This window comes from Alosa sapidissima, chromosome 17 (genome assembly GCF_018492685.1).
Source record: "Alosa sapidissima isolate fAloSap1 chromosome 17, fAloSap1.pri, whole genome shotgun sequence".
In the NCBI taxonomy this organism is placed as follows: Eukaryota; Metazoa; Chordata; class Actinopteri; order Clupeiformes; family Clupeidae; genus Alosa; species Alosa sapidissima.
In genome coordinates this window covers 19,026,384-19,043,590 of record NC_055973.1, presented here as the reverse complement: position 1 = coordinate 19,043,590, position 17,207 = coordinate 19,026,384, and the positions used below count along the sequence as shown (strand labels likewise).

The 17,207-nt window shown below is 41.7% G+C and overlaps 1 protein-coding gene across 1 annotated transcript; it reads left to right on the top strand.

Annotated features, from left to right (window-relative positions):
- Nucleotides 1-16,425: 16,425 nt before the first annotated feature.
- On the top strand, nucleotides 16,426-17,207 carry LOC121688753 (proline rich transmembrane protein 1B-like). Its single transcript, XM_042068561.1, has 2 exons — nucleotides 16,426-16,642; nucleotides 16,788-17,207. Exons 1-2 carry the CDS (start codon nucleotides 16,535-16,537, stop codon nucleotides 16,932-16,934), a joined length of 255 nt encoding a protein of 84 aa, XP_041924495.1. The 5' UTR covers nucleotides 16,426-16,534; the 3' UTR covers nucleotides 16,935-17,207.

The window sequence follows — 17,207 nt, the reverse complement described above, 5'->3', positions numbered from 1 at the left end:
GTGAAACACATTCAGCACACAGTGAACACACAGTGAGGTGAAGCACACACTAATCCCGGCGCAGTGAGCTGCCTGCAACAACAGCGGCACTCGGGGAGCAGTGAGGGGCTAGGTGCCTTGCTCAAGGGCACTTCAATAGGCCCACACTGACAAAAAAAAAGGTCTCTGTAGGCAGCCAGGCTCTGAAAACTGGAAACAAACAAAGCGGGGCCAGCCTGTCCACCAAACAAAACGAAAACCCTGCGTGGAATTTCTCTGAATTCTGAATGTAGCCTAGGAGTGAGATGCCTTTTTGCCTGTTTGGTCCTTGGTTAAAATTTCTTTTTTTTCTTATTTGCACAAAAGTGTCTTATAAATAAATAAACACAAACAAATGCTACTTTCTACGAAATCCCTGACTGCACAAAGGATTTGATTATGAGGTGTCTTTCAACCTTACCTGGAAGCCAGCCCAAATTTCCTCCAGGGTAAAATGTGCTACCTTACCCCGAATTTTTCCCATGTAAACTGTCCAGACCACTGGTGTCGAGGTAAGGCAAACAACTTCATGGAGGGAAATCTAATTTCTATAGCGTGATTACTGTGTTAGCGAGAAATATGTTAGCCATTGATCATTGTCAGACATTCATCAGTGTAGGACACTCAAGGAATTTATCAAACACTAGGAACTTAGTATAGGGGCTAATCCTCTTCTCTTCAACTGCAGATGAGTAACAGACACAAGACAGCTTCAGTTCAAGGAGTTGAAGCTTTATTTGGAAACCAACAGTTCAAACTATGCATTTGCTACAATGTTTTTGCTACAATGTTCCCATTCCAGCTTCTAACTAATGCATCTGCATTTTCACTTGCCTCCACTCACAAATCTTACAGAATTGTTATTAAAAGAGCCACACCACTTCCATAACAAAACTATGAATGTAACTTGTTGACTTTCAGTTTTGTTGCTTCTGTGCCATGGAAGATAGGCTTACAATCAGTTCTGTCCATCATTGGTGGTAAGCGTAGGTAAAATGACTATTTAAAATGGAGATATCTTATATATTTTCATACCAAAGTCATATTTTGTGAGACACTAGACATAAAAATAGATTCGATTTCATCTCGCAAAATTGTGAAACATTCTCTCCAGATAAGGCCCCATCTAACACCACCACGCTGAGATGTCCTCTAAGCCATCTTTTTTTTTTTCAGGGGAAACACTCAAATAGTAATGAAAAGTATTATTTAATACAAAATAATGCCTGTATGGTACATTTTTCCATCTACCAGCCACATTGGTTGGTAGGCCAAACAAGTTAATTTGACCCCTGCATACTTACAGTTAGGAATAGAATTATTCATACCCCTGGAAAATATTGATTTAATGTTGATTTTCTCTTGACCAATATGTTTTTTCTGACTGAAAATTATACTGGCACATGGCTAAAGGTTGTAAGATAAAAAGAAGCCTTATCAAAGTAAATGGTAACATTGAAACAAGGGGCTACATTAAGATTTTTGGAGGCAAAGATCAGTCTGCCGAGAGACCTGCCCCAATAGGCAGCATTGGACCATTAAACTACACAATAATCCATCCAAAACAGTCAAACAATGCAAGAAATGGTTAACAGAGAACAATATCAACATTTTAGAGTGGCCCAGTCAGAGTCCAGACCTCAGTCCGTCAACAAAGTGAGCACAAGGCCAGAGTGATGGCAAATAATCGTTCCTGCCTCAAAACCTGAATTGCTGTTAAAAAAAGTGCAGTCTAGAATCATTGTGGAGACATGGAGAGGCTTGGTAGGTATTATAAGAACCATTTTGAGAGCTGTGAATGCAAATAGAGATTTTTCCATTTGTATGAATCATTTTGTATGGTATTTTTCATAAAAATGTTTAAAAAGATGAAAACACTTGTTTTGATTTTATGTTTCTCCCACATTGTCTTACAACCTTTTGACATGCGGCAGTATCATTTTCAGTCAGAACAAACATATTGGTCAAGAGAAAATCATTAAATCAATATTGGCCAGAGGTATGAATAATTTTGTTCCTAACTGTACACACATACATATAAAAACAGCCAGCCCCTCAGAAATGAGAGGAAAGATGGACTTTGTTGTTGAAATAAATTTAATGTAAACCATGTGTCAGATGAGTAAACTTCCCTCCCTGACATTTTAAAACATGTCCTAACATCAAATACTAGTACCCATAGCTCTTACTCTCCTTGCTGGATTAGAAGTGCACATTCTAGTGGATTAGAATGTGCGGTCAGACATCGCTTCTCATCATGTAGGTTGCATGCACATGCACACACACACACACACACACACACACACACACACACAGGGTTACACATGCACCAAATTAGATGAGGCTCTGCATGGGTGTTTTCCAGAGGAGCCTAAGGTTACCTGTAAGGCCAAGAAACTCAGTACAGTGTGTATATTTGTAAAATTGAAATGCTTGTAAGTGTGCTTGTAGTGCTGTTTTTCATTTCCTGGGAATAAGGTTCCTCTGAAATGTTTATTAATGTTTACACTAATTTAATTTCACCTGCAGGTTGGAGTGCATAATTTAAAAAAAAAAAAAATCCACTTGCAGCTCATGCAGTGTAATGCCCTTTTGACACACCAATGACCCATGTTGGAGTTGTGCAGATAGAGGTCATGCCCCTGTAACTTGTGAAATGGATTGACATGAGATTTGTAAAAAGTTGATGTCTGAGCCCTTCCTGATTTTAAGTGTACATACTGTACCTAGTCTGTAAATATGCATTTGTGGAATAATGTCTCCTCATATCCTCTTCTTAGAAGCATTTTCTTTAGATCTCAGGTTCTCTTTACACTGTTTCACTTTCTAATGATGTAGAAAAATAGCGAATGAGAGACCAATATTTACATTAAAACAGATTTTGTCCATATTTGTTATGAGTGTGTGTTATGTACTTTGTGAAGTTCTCACAAGCAGTAATGTTTGTTTCCATAAATGGTTACTGCTGTCCCTCTGTAAGTCTTGATGGTTGCTGATCCAACATCAAATGTTGCAGCATTACAACTGAGTGAAATTATAGCACCTTTTTTGTGGTGCCAACAGTCTTACATACTATGACCTTTGTCATTTTGAACACCCAGACAAACATGGGAGCAGATTCGAATTTGCTCAGCAGGTCCATCTGGTAACAATTGTTGTTGGTGCTTTGTTTTATCTGTAGCGTTAATTTTTAACATGTTAATTTTGCTGTGATTAATTAATGAATGTGCTATTTTGACAGTCCTAGTATTAATACATTAGCAATGGTTCGCAAGCAAAACACACACACACACACACACACACACACTGTTATGGCCCCCAAAGTTCCTTATGATTTACCGTTATGATTTTTGGCACACCCTGCTGGCTGTGAGTGGTAGGGGTACTGTTACTGTACCTGCCATTTTTTATGTTTGCTCAGAGACTTTCTAATGAGACACAGCACTCAAAAAATCCTCCATAGAAATGCATGGGGTTAGTTTGAAACGCCAATATGGCCGTTTCCTACACATATCCCACCCCTTCCTCGGCAAAACGTCGACATGTGAATACATTGAGCCAATCATGTGGTGTGATGTGAATACATTGAGCCAATCAAATGGTGTGTTGTGAAGACATCGTGCCAATCATGTGTTGTGAACTCACAGCTGGAGCAAGGTTGGTGTTGTGAAGCCTTGCGCATGCGCATTTCTGCCGAATAGGATGCCCAATGAGAGCGTTGCAATATGGCCGCTGAGTGGAGGGACTTGCCTAAAAGGCCTTTGGTTTGCTCCCTAACCAGGTGATCCAATTAGCCAGGATGCGATGCACCTGGCCAGCCTCTTCAAAAGGCACATTCTGGACCAGGGCCCAGTTCCCCGAAAGCATCTTAAGCCTAAGAGCGTCGTAAAGTCCCTCTTACGAACGTCTTTAGATTTGCTGACTGTTTCCCGAAATCATCGTAGCTTAAGAGCGTCGTGAAAACACTCGTAGATCTACGAGTGCTCCAGAGTTATCGTTACCGGCTAAGAGCGTCTTAACAGTACTTTTCACTGAGGTCACCAACAGGACATACAGAGGAATTACAACTTAGAATACATAATCCAATTTACGTTCCCTTTCTTTACACGTTTACCTGTGATGAATCAGATTTTAGCGTGCAAAATAGCATAGCCTACATTTAATGGTCATAATAATGTGATGAAAAGCGGACAAAAATGCAATCAAGTTATGAAACGAGACATTGCCAGAATAGTTTGCCATTATCTTTGCTTAGTGAAGGCTATATTTTATTAGGCCTATGAGGTAAAAGCAGAGAAAGAAATATGTGATTTAGTCTGTAGGCCACTGCATCAAAATCTAAGCCTACACATTTCCTCACTTTTTTACTCGACTTCTTTCTTATCTTCAAATGTGTTCTTTGTGACACCTCGGAAAAAATACTCCATGGTGCAACAATCTAATCTTAAATAATTATTTTTAATAATTCTTCTGCCCCACCTAATTGGTCAATTTTAATTGACAGCTATTGAATCTGCCAATCACACTTTTCTAATTTGTCCTGTCTGAATTTCGAGGGTGCTGATTTGCTGGTTGGATAGTATAAATACCGGAGCAGCAGCGTTCCCCTACCATTCCACACTGTGCGTCACTTGCTGTTTCATACTTCAGTAGAGAGGGCTTAGCTATATTTCCATAAAGGTTATAGGCTACTAGATGTAAAATAGATTCTTGTTGCTGGTTTAAATAAAGACCTTTAACTGTAGTGTTAGTGTTTGTATTATTATCGTTTTAAATAAGGTTCGTTTTTTAGGTAATGTGCATGTTAGCTATCTAAGGTGATCTAGGCAGTTAGTTTGTTAACGTTGGTCATTCCTTAACTGTGTTATAAGCAGGGTGAGATTTTTTACGGCGGCCACGTGTTTTTCTAAGCTTTTAAACAATGTTAGGCGCAAGTTGTTGTGGTAAACGGTTCGCGAGAAAAGTAACTTTAATTTATTCATGTTACATTCTGCGCCCATCTCCCTACCCATTCATCTCGGTGGAATACTTCACAAATTCTTCCCGAACACATGACAAACCATATATCAGAAGAAACAGCAGACCTTACCGAATACAAAGGTGTAAAGCATTCCCCTGTGCAGTTAGCCATTTCAGAGTAATCCGGTTTTACATTTGCAGCAATGTATAAATGCATGTCTCCAACTTTGGGCTTTAGGTTTCACAATGTGTTTAAATAGTTCAATACATGATTTCATAACAGGCCAAATACAAAATAAATGTTACAAATATCACCTAGATATCTGTAAATATTATTAAAATCAGCTGACTAAGAGTTTGTCAAAGTAGCCTTAATGATCACAAAATTCTAAGCATGCATGTAGACTATTTGAGTTTCTTAAAGCTGTGCTTAAATTGTATTCATTGTGCCCACCCCAAATTTCTATTTGCCCCCCCCCAATCTGAGCAGACTAGATCTGGGCCTGTCTGTGTGTGTATAACCTACTTGGGATGCTTACATGCAGATGCCAAAGTGTCTGCCTGTATTATTTTAGAGAATCATGTGACAGGAAATTATGTCATAGAGAAGGGCCCTTCAAGACCCCAACTGCTATGAGTCAAGCAAAGATTGTTAAGGCGGAGCAAGATATTTCATCAGGAGCCACTTCCGGGAACCCGGATCGCACGAGGGGGGGGTCAAAATCCCCCTTTATGCAGAGCAGAGGCAGCGACTGCTCCATTGAAGTCTATGGGCATAGCTCAGAATTTCACCACATATGCTAAGGTCTTGGTTCTATAGAGTTAGGAATGTGAATTTCGGGCACATTTTCATGATCCTCAAACCCTTCTGAACATTTCAGGTACATTTTTCGCATTTTTGAGCAATCCAGTCTGGAGAAAATCAACCTTATATCAGGTGTGCGCCGGTTATTTCTGCCGCTGCTGTTGACCGGTTGCAACTTACGCTCGTCAATACGTCATCGACACGCCTCTTTATGCAGACAGGATTCGATCCCCATTTCGCGCCCATAGACATGAACTACGACGAAGTATCTTGCTCCGCCTTAACAATCTTTGAGTCAAGGTTAGCAACTCTCTTAAAGTAACATAATAGTGTTTTTAGGCCAGGCAAGCTTAGGTTACATGTCAAATGGTATGACCTTTTAAAAATGTTGATAAATCATAATAATCATAAAATATTCAATTTAATGTAAAAACTGTGTTTGAATATTCACATAAAGGTGAAGTGTGTACATAGTTGTCCATAATAATGCCTGCAAATTTTGCTTTTAAATAGAAATGTCAAATGGTGTAACCGGTTACACCATTTGACTCTTTTCTGTTTAAGACCAGTTTGATCAGATTCAGGGCCAAGAGTATGTAATTTTAGGTGCCAATTATATTATTTTTATAATTTAAATAGTGACTAACTGTTTAGCATGAACAATAGCTTTAAAAGGGTTTAATTAGATTGCAATTTAAAGGAGAATTCCGGTGTGATATTGACCTAAAGTGTGTTGAAACATGATACCGAGTGTGAATGTATGTCTCATAGCCCATCTCGGCTTGTCCCCTGCACTCCAAAATCTGGCGCTAGTTAGCCGATGCTACCAACAGCTTTTTCAATGGTGGTGCTTCGGCATCTGGCTAGCCATGCAAATAAATCACTATTTTTGGTGTAGGCAATTTGTGCAAAACTATGGCCTGCATGCTTCCGCGTTATTACAAATGCACGTCTTTGTGTTTCTCGCGTGTAATACAAGTATTTCCTGAAAACTTTGTGCAGCGATTTTGTGTTTGAATCAAGCTCTGGATGTGTAGCAAATAGTGGAGGAGAGTACAAATGAGATTTGTCAGCGTACTTTGATCTATCATCTATTTTAATCAGTATCGTTGTTTGTCGCAATTAAAAATACCCTCAAGGGCCGGACTATATTATTATTTTGACATACGTCGCGGGCCAGACCGGGCTGGGAGTTTCTCAATCTCACAGTCAAATTTCCAGCAGTCAAATTGTCATGTTGGGTGACAAGAAATCCAATGGTACTAATGTCAAATAGATGTAGTTGATCATTGACCCAATGACCCATGATTGCTGGTAGGGGGTAATTAAGATTAAGTAGGCCAGTAGAGCAGAGGTGTAGGTATTGGACAGGTCACTGACGGAAGACTTTAGAAACTTCAGAGTTTCTTCCTGGAACAAATTAGGATTTTCTCAGACAATGTTATCCTAAAAGGCCATTTTTGTGGTAGGAGCACTTTTTTAAAAAAGTCCAGAGACAAACAGAATCTTCTCAATTTTAAGTTTATTAGAAAACAGATGACTACAGAGGCAGGCAGCCAAACTGTATTTTCATTCTATGATATTAATCCACCTTTCATAATGCTTTACAATCTGGTTTCAGGTAAATACAACCACAATGTCACTGATCTACATATAAAGTATACAAGCAAGTACTGAACGTGTTGGACAAAAAACCTTGCACTTACCATCATTGTGACATTATACAGTAATATGGCCTATTTACTTTTTACAGTTTTGTTTTCTTTTAAAATATCTGTTTATTTTGTCATAATAATTAATAATCTTGCACCACCACCCCTTAAGAAATGTGATAATCAATGCAAAAATAAGACAAGGACCACTAGAGCATCAACAAGGGGGGGACTTCTCAAGTCTGGTCAGGCAGGCAAACTGCCTTCTCAGTAGAAACATCTGGTCAATAGAATAGTATTCCTGTTAACATTAGACAAGGCGCTACATTCACTGCCTTTAAAGGACGTTTTAAGAAAAGCAAACCAGCACTGTGAACATTTTTAGTCACTGTTTCATGTTTTAGTGTTTCATGTTTATTCCTTGTCACAGTTTAATGTCCATATTGGTTGGTCAGTTGCTAAACAACTTTGTTGGATCATCATTGCCCTTGGACATTTTCAGCTGGTTTGGAAATTGGACTAATTTTAACATCACTTTTCCCCCTTTTTAAAGCGATGGTTCGGAGTAATTTCACACTAGGGTCCTTTGCACCATGACCCGAGCCAAACACCCTCCCAGAACCTTTTTTCCCTTGGTCGAACCCTGCTCGAGTAGCGCTGTCAGAAACTAATGACGTTCTGCAGTCGTGATGGAACCAACTTTTATCTCGTAAATTACCCCACTAATAATGCCCTGAATGGTACGAAACTTCTGCAGTAGTACACCTACGACCTTTAGTCCAATAACGAGGCATTAGAAAGTTTGTAAGTGCACTTTGGGAAAAGCTCATAAAAGTCCAGACTATCGGGTTAAAAATGTTCTGCCTGGCCCTCCACCCTAGTCAACATTTTCAAGGGGCCTCCCCCCGGCTCAAAAGAATTCTTCTAGGCCCTCCCACCTACGTGAATCAAATAAAACTGGTCGAAAAATGACGTTTACAAGATTAAAACGGCCAGCAAATGTCATAAGCACACATACACACACACGGGTACACATGCAGCGCTGATCTCTACAATACTACGCCTCTCGTAGGCTATATAGATGCTTCGGAATCATACAGAACAGCAAGGGGAAAACATGTCGTTTTATGTGTGGTTAAGAATAATATCAGAGTGGGCCTTTTTCTACCAGTTTTTGCTACATAAAAATAATAAAGATTGCTTGAAAAAATGTGAAAGAATATACTTAAAAAAAAGATGTATTTGGTGATGACGTTATTGTAGGTCTAGTAGACCTAAATTCTTAGAAATTAAATGGTACGACAGAAGAAACGATCTACATTTTAGCGCACCAGACCGCGATGTCTTCAGATAGATAGATAGATAGATAGATAGATACTTTATTGATCCCCAGGGGAAATTCAAGGGTTGAATGAAGGGAGTTTGCAAAAATTAGTGTATTTTTCAAGTCAAACATTCTTAATTTTAGAATGTCTTTGTCAGGGAACATTTGACTTTTCAAAACCATAGGCCTGGTAGTCGCTCAGACAAGGAGTTATAAGATCAAGGCAATACCATTTGTGTCACCTAATGCAAGACAAAATGTTGCTTGCGTGGTTAATTAATAGGTGATTTGATGACAGTGTTCAGCTAATTGGAGTGGCTCAAAGAGATAATGCGCTGAATAGGTCGGTCTGGTTCATAGGTGTGCATATTTATTGCAGGTTCGAATCCATTTTAATGCTATAAAGTGTGCAAAATGATAGCCTTTATTTTACATGTATTTTGTACGACTGGTTGTAGTGTAGTGATCATGGGATAGATATGAAATGCGACTTCAAATCCGTCTAAAACAACTTGTTTGTGAATGTTTGACAACTCCTGCAGCTGTGGTGAGCAATGCGAGCACGCGCAAGGAAACCAGTAGGTGGGAAAAACCAGAAGGCACACAACACCAGTATGCCTGGTGACTTGTGTGATCTTCATCTTGCAAAAGTTCTGCCTAGGCTAAGTACAAATGAGCATACAGTCTCATATTAAGATATAAATGCTAATTTTTCATCACCGAATATCCACAAAGATGCTGCCAATTTGTATCCATGAAGTATGTATGAAGTATCCAAACAATGATAACTCTTTCATTATGGCTGCTTTAGCCACAGACCTGGAGCTACTGTACAGTGGATTGGGTTCCATTTAAAAGTGTCCACTTCAATGGCGCTTTCCGTGATTCACACAGCTGCGTGAAATGTATTACTGATATGCAAGACTATTAACTTTTCGCCAAGAGATGGCAGCTTAAGTCCGCTTGATACTGTAAGCCATTGGTTCCCAAAGGAGATTTTATTTGGGTCGCCAGCATAGCTTAGTGACAATTTATGTTGTGTAATAGGCCTAGCATAGGGCCTACCTTATATAGCTTATAGTTTGTTAACAGTCACGGTTTTGTCATAACTCCCTCTATGCATTTTTGCATTTAGAATAGCTCTGAAACCGGGGCCGAAAACTTCGCGCCAGTGCGTGGATATCTCAATCGCAAAATTAAACAATATTTCGGTTGGGCACCTACCATGGACTAGGCTGGGTAAACTCAGCCTTATCTGCCGGCGATTTCTTTTTCGACTTCTTAAAAGATTGAACTTGGTCTGGCGAAAGCCAAACTAACCATGGACCTTATAGTTGCAAAATGCAAGGGAACATGAATCAGCCTATTATTTGCACAAACAATAACGGACAGTAGCTCTTCAACTTGGCCCATTAAGATGTGTATGAACAGTCTAGCAAAGCATTTCATGAATGCCCTTTCGGACATGTCAGTTATTTGCACCACTGGGTAAAACTGCATTTTGTTTTAGACTACTGGTATTTAATTTGTGCATAGACAATGAAGCTGAATATCATATGAACTAGATGACTAAACTTATGCATATGTAGAAGAAGAAACATTCACAAAAATCCATGACATGACCTCTCTTCTTGATAGCTGTTGAAAACTTCATGGAACTGACAGGGATTGTTTTGTTTAATAATAAATAAATAAATACATTATGCTACTGCTTTCCCAAATACAATGTAGCCTACAGGTGTACCTTTCATCAGTCCAGTTGCAATGGGTGGACTGCGATGAACTGCCCTACTTGTGATTGTTTAGAGATTTTAAAGGTTTTATAACAATGCTACAATTTTTATAAACAATTTTTTTGGCAAGTGCTACAAATCTATTCATCTTTGCAGCACCAGTAGGCTACTTTGTGTGCGGCTGCAAACACACATTCCAAACAAGCATGCACAAAAGCTTCAAGAGTGGGGGATGGAGTAGAAGATGGAGAAAAATTCATTAATATGATTTATTTTCGCGGCATGGATGTACAGGACTGCGCGGCGGTCATATTTGTGGGCAGCTGTGGCCCACTGGTTAGCACTCTGGACTTGTAACCGGAGGGTTGCCACTTCGAGCCCCGACCAGTGGGCCACAGCTGAAGTGCCCTTGAGCAAGGCACCTAACCCCTCACTGCTCCCCGAGCGCCACTGTGGTTGCAGGCAGCTCACTGCGTCGGGATTAGTGTGTGCTTCACCTCACTGTGTGTTCACTGTGTGCTGAGTGTGTTTCACTAATTCACGGATTGGGTTAAATGCAGAGACCAAATTTCCCTCAAGGGATCAAAAGAGTATATACACACTATTTTTGTACCGCTATGCGGTACATCTAGTTTATTTACAAAATGTTTTTGTTTTGCTTGGTCTGAGTTTTTTTCTGTGAGCTGCATTGTCTGTGACCGCCCCTTTAGACAATGTAAACAACGAAATACCTTATCCAACAGCTAGTCGCTCTCCAGCCTAGTCTACACCTTGTTTGTAATGGTGCAGTGGATCTGATATCTGGCTAAAAGACTACTCAAAGGGTATCATGTTGTGCCTTGGCTCCAGGCAGGACGAGAATGCCCTGGCCCTGGCACATTAGTGCTGCAGACATGAGCTCTGGTCCTATGTTTACACTCTCCAGAGACTTTTGATATCATCTGGACATTGTGTTTGTTTTTTATTGTTTGTTTTTTGTTTGTTGTTTTTTTTTAAACATTGTTGGCTCTCTTTGTCTTTATTGTGACATATTATTCAGACAGGAAGTGAGTCGGAGAAAGAGATGGGGTGGAATCGGGAAATGACCCGAGTTGGATTTAAACTGGGGTCACCGTGGATACTTGGACCCAAACGTGGTAAAGGCTCTGTAGCCAGTTGCACCACAGCGCCCGAGCCCCCGAGATTGTGTTTGTTAATCCCAGTAATCAGAAAACGCTCCTGATTGTCCTCAAGATAAAATGGTGGAGGTGCATCCCATGACACCATCATGGGTTTGTCTTTCAGGGAGTCGCATGATACTGATCTCTCTGGAGTAATGCAAGCCTGCTTTTAGACAAAAATTTGTACGAAATGAGAAAATGTAAAATCTGATAATCAGAGGGACTACTGTATGAATAGTGAAAATGAGTCATAGACAGACTAGAACAAACACTCAGTTTTAGCAGCTTACAACATAACAGCAAACAACCATTTGCATGAAACCTAAACAACCACCGCCTCCACACACCCGTGAAATAAAGGCATTTTAAATTGTTTCACTTGATGAGTGCCTATGTATCTTCTTATTTTTACAGTTGATAAAGCCCTCAACCTAAGAGCACCATCTCCACAACAAAGACTTATCGTTCCAGGCAGCACTCCAACTGAATAGCTTTTATATAGTAGTTATAAAAAATGATATAGTAGTCACAAAAAAAGAGTGTGTGCGTGTGTTCGCTACTGAGAATGTAATGGTGTGTGTGTGTGGGGGGGGGGGGGGTAATGGTGTGTGTGTGTGTGGAGGGGGGGTAATGGTGTGTGTGTGTGAAGGGGATGTACCTGTGTGTGGTGTAGGGGGGTGGAGTAATGGTGTGTGTGTGTGGTGTGGGGGGGTAATGGTGTGTGTGTGTGGTGTAGGGGGGTGGAGTAATGGTGTGTGTGTGTGTGTGTGGAGGGGGGGGGGGGGGGTAATGGTGTGTGTGTGTGGTGTAGGGGGGGGGGGGGGGGTAATGGTGTGTGTGTGTGTGTGTGAAGGGGGTGTACCTGTGTGTGTGTGGAGGGGGGGTAATGGTGTGTGTGTGTGTGGAGGGGGGGTAATGGTGTGTGTGTGTGTGTGAAGGGGATGTACCTGTGTGTGTGTGGAGGGGGGTGGAGTAATGGTGTGTGTGTGTGGTGTGGGGGGGGGGGGGGTAATGGTGTGTGTGTGTGGTGTAGGGGGGGGGGGGGTAATGGTGTGTGTGTGAAGGGGGGGGGGGGGTAATGGTGTGTGTGTGTGTGTGGTGTGTGGTGTAGGGGGGGGGGGGGGGCAGAGGGTGGCGGCAAAGTGGCAAGTGCAAAAAAGTGATAAAAAAGAAAAACCCTGATGAGGTGTGTGGTTGATGAGATTAGGTATGAGGAAGAGTATGACAGTTCAGCATCCTGATGGCTTGTGGATAGAAACTGTCTCTGTATCTGCTACAAGTCTGCATGCTATTGTACCTCCTACCAGATGATAGGAGGCTGAAGAGACTGTGGCTGGGATGACTAGGGTCAGCAAGGATCCGTTTCATCTTTCTCCTAAAGTGCTGGCTGTAAAGGTCCTGAATAGTTGGTAACTTACTCCTTGTAACTCCTTTGCAGAACTTTGCTATCATGATGTGATGTTGCCAGTCAGGATACTCTCCATGGTACAGCGGTAGAAGTTGGTCAGTATTTCACCGTCCATACCAAACTTCCGCAGCCGCCGAAGAAAGAAGAGCTGCTGTCTTTCTGCCTTTGTAACCATACCTATATGTGACCAGCAATGATGGTGTTTGAAGTGTGAGTTGCCATACAGTCATGAGTATACAATGAGTAGGCTCCAACAGGGGGCTTAACACACATCCCTGCGGGGCACCAGTGCTGAGTGTAGGAGATGATGTTACCCAGCCGTACCACCTGTGCCCAGTCAGTCAGGAAGTGTGTATACATAATTGGTTACACTTTACTTGACAGTATTGACATAAGAGTGACATGACTCTGTCATGAATGTGTCATAAACAAGCCATAAACGTTTATGACACAACGCTTCTGCTATTAAGTGACATTCGGTTTTTGTCATAATAAGTTAGGGTTAGGGTTAGGTTTAGAGTTAGGGTTAGGATTAGAGTTAGAGGTTAGGATTAGGGTTAGGGTTCATGTGTCATGACAGTGTCATTAATGACAGTGTCATGTCACTCTTATGTTGATACTGTCAAGCAAAGTGTTACCACATAATTCAATGGTACATAATAGTATCACACAAAATAATGACACGCATAGATAATGACAAGTACATTAGGGACTGATAGGGACACTGTGGTGACAGGACTACGTAATGTTTTGCCTGCATCTGTGTTAAAGTGTATGTCAAACCTGACTGAAAGTAATCAAAATAGCCATTTGATGTTAGGAAGGTAGTTAGTTGCTTTTTTTCCAATAATTGATTAGCATGGAAGCATCCTGTTTAATCATCTTGAGAAGGGGCTTTATAGCAGCTGTTTTCAGGGGCATCTGCTAAAAACAGATTCTGTACTGTTTTGAGTGGCGTAGTCTATCAAGCTTAATTCTGACATCAAGTTTAGCTTTTCTCTCCCTTTAGCTGGAGGTTCCAGATGCTGAGTTAGTAATCAAGAACATATGTTCAGTTTAATTTGATCAATTTTACCTTGAAGGCACACACACATTAACACACATACACATTTACACACAAACACACACACACACACACATCAACCATCAGCATACACAACCAGACGGTGAAGCAACATGTCCGTCCTCCTCGGCCAACGGGGCAGACCCAGCAGACACACCTCCCCTGGCCCACACGTCCCCTCAATGTCGTAAACCAGTCTCCTCTCCCTAATCCACTAATTTGTGTGTGGAGGGGGTATAATGGTGTGTGTGTGTGTGTGTGTGTGTGTGTGGGGGGACAGGGGGGTATGGTGTGTGTGTTTGGTGTGTCGTAAACCAATTTCCTTTCCCTGATCCACTCATGTGAGAGTCGCTCCCGCCTTTACAGCACTCAGCCAGATACTTTCTAATGAGGAGATACAGCACTCCAAAAGTCCTTCATAGAATTGCATGGGGATTAGTTTGTAACACCAATATGGCATGTGTCTAGACATACTGTATCCCACACCTTTCGTGGGCAACAGTCGACATGTGAATAGATCGTACCAATCATGTGTTCGTGTCGTGAAGCCTTGCGTGTGCGCAGTTCTGCCCAAAATAAATGCCCGATAAGTGCCGTTGCAATATGGCCGCAGATTGGAGGGACTTGCCTAAAAGGACTTTGACTCAGCCTGCTGCCATAGGAGGTGTGTCTGTGTGTGAGAGCCACTGTGTGTGTGTTCTGGCCAGTGTCATAGAGAAAGCTCATGACACTTTAACCTGTTTCACAACATGCTCCAGTTCATCATCAATACCATGATCTGCTGCTTAATCTCTCTCTCACACACACACACACTCTTTTTTTAGAGTGACTGACATGAACAAAATTTCTGTTCAGTGCATCCTCTCCCACTGCCATTCTGAGCCAGTAGCCATCCAGCAGGTGAGCTGCTCTATTGTTTATTATTTATGGTTTATTAGACACAGACACTATCACAGTGCCTAAAGACTAAGGGTTAGGGGACTCTGGCCATGTCATCATGTCTGAGGTCAGTGCAGAGAAAGCAGATCAGGTTGTAGCAACCTGCATGTGAGTCCACCTGTTAGCATGAAAAAGAAGTCGAGCTATTGTAGCCTCGGAATACCCATACGAACCTTGGCAAATTTGGGATTTGCTTTGCAAGTCCGTCTGGCCAAGAGGCCATTGAAGCCCATTTCCAATGTAGCGAAAAGACAGGCATGCAATACAATCGCTAATCTGGCACGGAAGTGTATTTCTTGAATTACTGTAAGTAAACAACTGCATTTAAAATCTTTGTTTACGAGATTGCTACTCTACTGAAATGATTCGGTAAGAGTTTAATGCACCAATTTAAGTTTAATTTCACTGCTAGTTACGCCCCTGCTGGAAGTCATAAGTCAATGAACCTTTTCCAGACCCACTCTCAATTACAATAGAAGGTCTGTGTGCTAATTAGGCTAAAGGTACTGGCCAGGAAGTTATCAAATTAAAAATAGATTTATGAGTGACCGATATTTCGGCACACAGCCTTTATCAAGGGTCCACCTGTTAGCAACAGAGAGAAGAGTAAAGGAATGCAAATGCAGGAGAGGGCACTGAAGCGACACTGATAACTGGGTCAAGGATAAAGGTCAAGGGTCACTGCTAGAGGCACAAAATAGGCTACGTGCACGAAAGTACGCTCGTTTCTCTGTACGCTTGTTTGTTTTCTGGTTGAGTCAGTTTGCACCTGGCTGCCACTATTGTTAATGTAATTAGTGTCTACACGGACCCGGTTGGATGTTGCACTAGAGAATCAGCATGTTACGATAACGAAGGATTTATGCGTGTGTTAAAATGATTATTATTGGGCAAACAAGATATTCAGTGTCGGAGTAAAGATGTAAGGAGCAGAATATAACCGAAGATGCCGTTACAACACAGTTAACGCTCCACCGGAAATAAATGAGCCTACAGGAAGAGCCTTTCGTGCACGTAGTCTATTAAAGCTGACTTTGTGTTCTGTGATCCTAATCAAAAGAGGATCTCATGTGTTTGACACGAGTCAAGAATTAGAGAACGTCTCTGATGAATGGATGCTTCTACCGTATCTATTTAATCAAACTCACCTTGTTCAGTGTAATGTTGAGTGATCCTCTGATTTATTGACGTCAATAACTATTACCCCTCTATAGGACTCACACAAATCGCAGTGGCTGATATGCCTTTGGTCCATTAGTGGTCTCCATGCTCATAGCCCTCCCACCTCTCCCTGATTCATCCTCTGTGCCGTATGTTTCCTCCTCCCAGACAGCGCCGGCTACTGCGCACACGAGCTGCACTGCCCTAAACTGAATTAAGACCAGCTCACTGCCCCACACCCTGTTCAGTGCTCAGCGCTCAGTGTCCTGCCTCTACGGATAACAACACAGCCACAGCCAGAGTCAGCTCAAGATGGAGGCGCCTCGACCCAAAGTGAAGTCCCATATGATCTGGTCCATCATCACCACACTTTGTTGCTGCCTGCCTCTGGGAATAGGTGCCATCATTTGCTCCAGAAGGGTACGTCAAATGACCAAAGTAGAACACTTTTGGTGCTCATGGTCGTGACTGAATTGTGGAAAGCTCTTTTGGTCGAATTGGCTGTGTGCTTACTGTGTGTTTACTGTGTGTTTGTTGATTTTGTGCTGTGTTGCCCCACCCGCAGGTGGACAAGGCAAACTTGGAAGGGGACGTGACCTGGGCGGAGGAGGCGTCCAGGAAAGCCAAGATCCTGAACATCACAGGCTTGGTGTGTGGAATCCTTCTGATGGCCATTTTTGTCATCCTGAAACTCATGCTAGTCAAGGAGTGATACCAGCCCCGGCGGAGACACACCCTAAAACACGCTCAGAACAGAATTCTCACTATCCACCCCTCTCACTCCTGTTGCAGCCCCCCCAACATCAACAGTAACGGTATAATCCTCCCAGTGCACTGCCAGTGAGCTTCACTGTATGTTAAATCTGTCTGCCTCACAGATAGAGGAACAGGACAGGGTCTATGCTACTGAGTAATGTTTACATAGAAGTAGATGTTGCATGGCTGGGTTTGACTTTAGAATACATAACTGTGTGTTTACATTTTA

What these genes read in the sequence shown, in the direction of transcription:
- LOC121688753 (XM_042068561.1), top strand. Translation starts at nt 16,535, where the DNA reads ATGGAGGCGCCTCGACCCAAAGTGAAGTCCCATATGATCTGGTCCATC. An exon ending in CCATCATTTGCTCCAGAAGG is followed by an intron (nt 16,643 to 16,787) that starts GTACGTCAAATG and finishes CCCCACCCGCAG; the next exon opens with GTGGACAAGGCAAACTTGGA.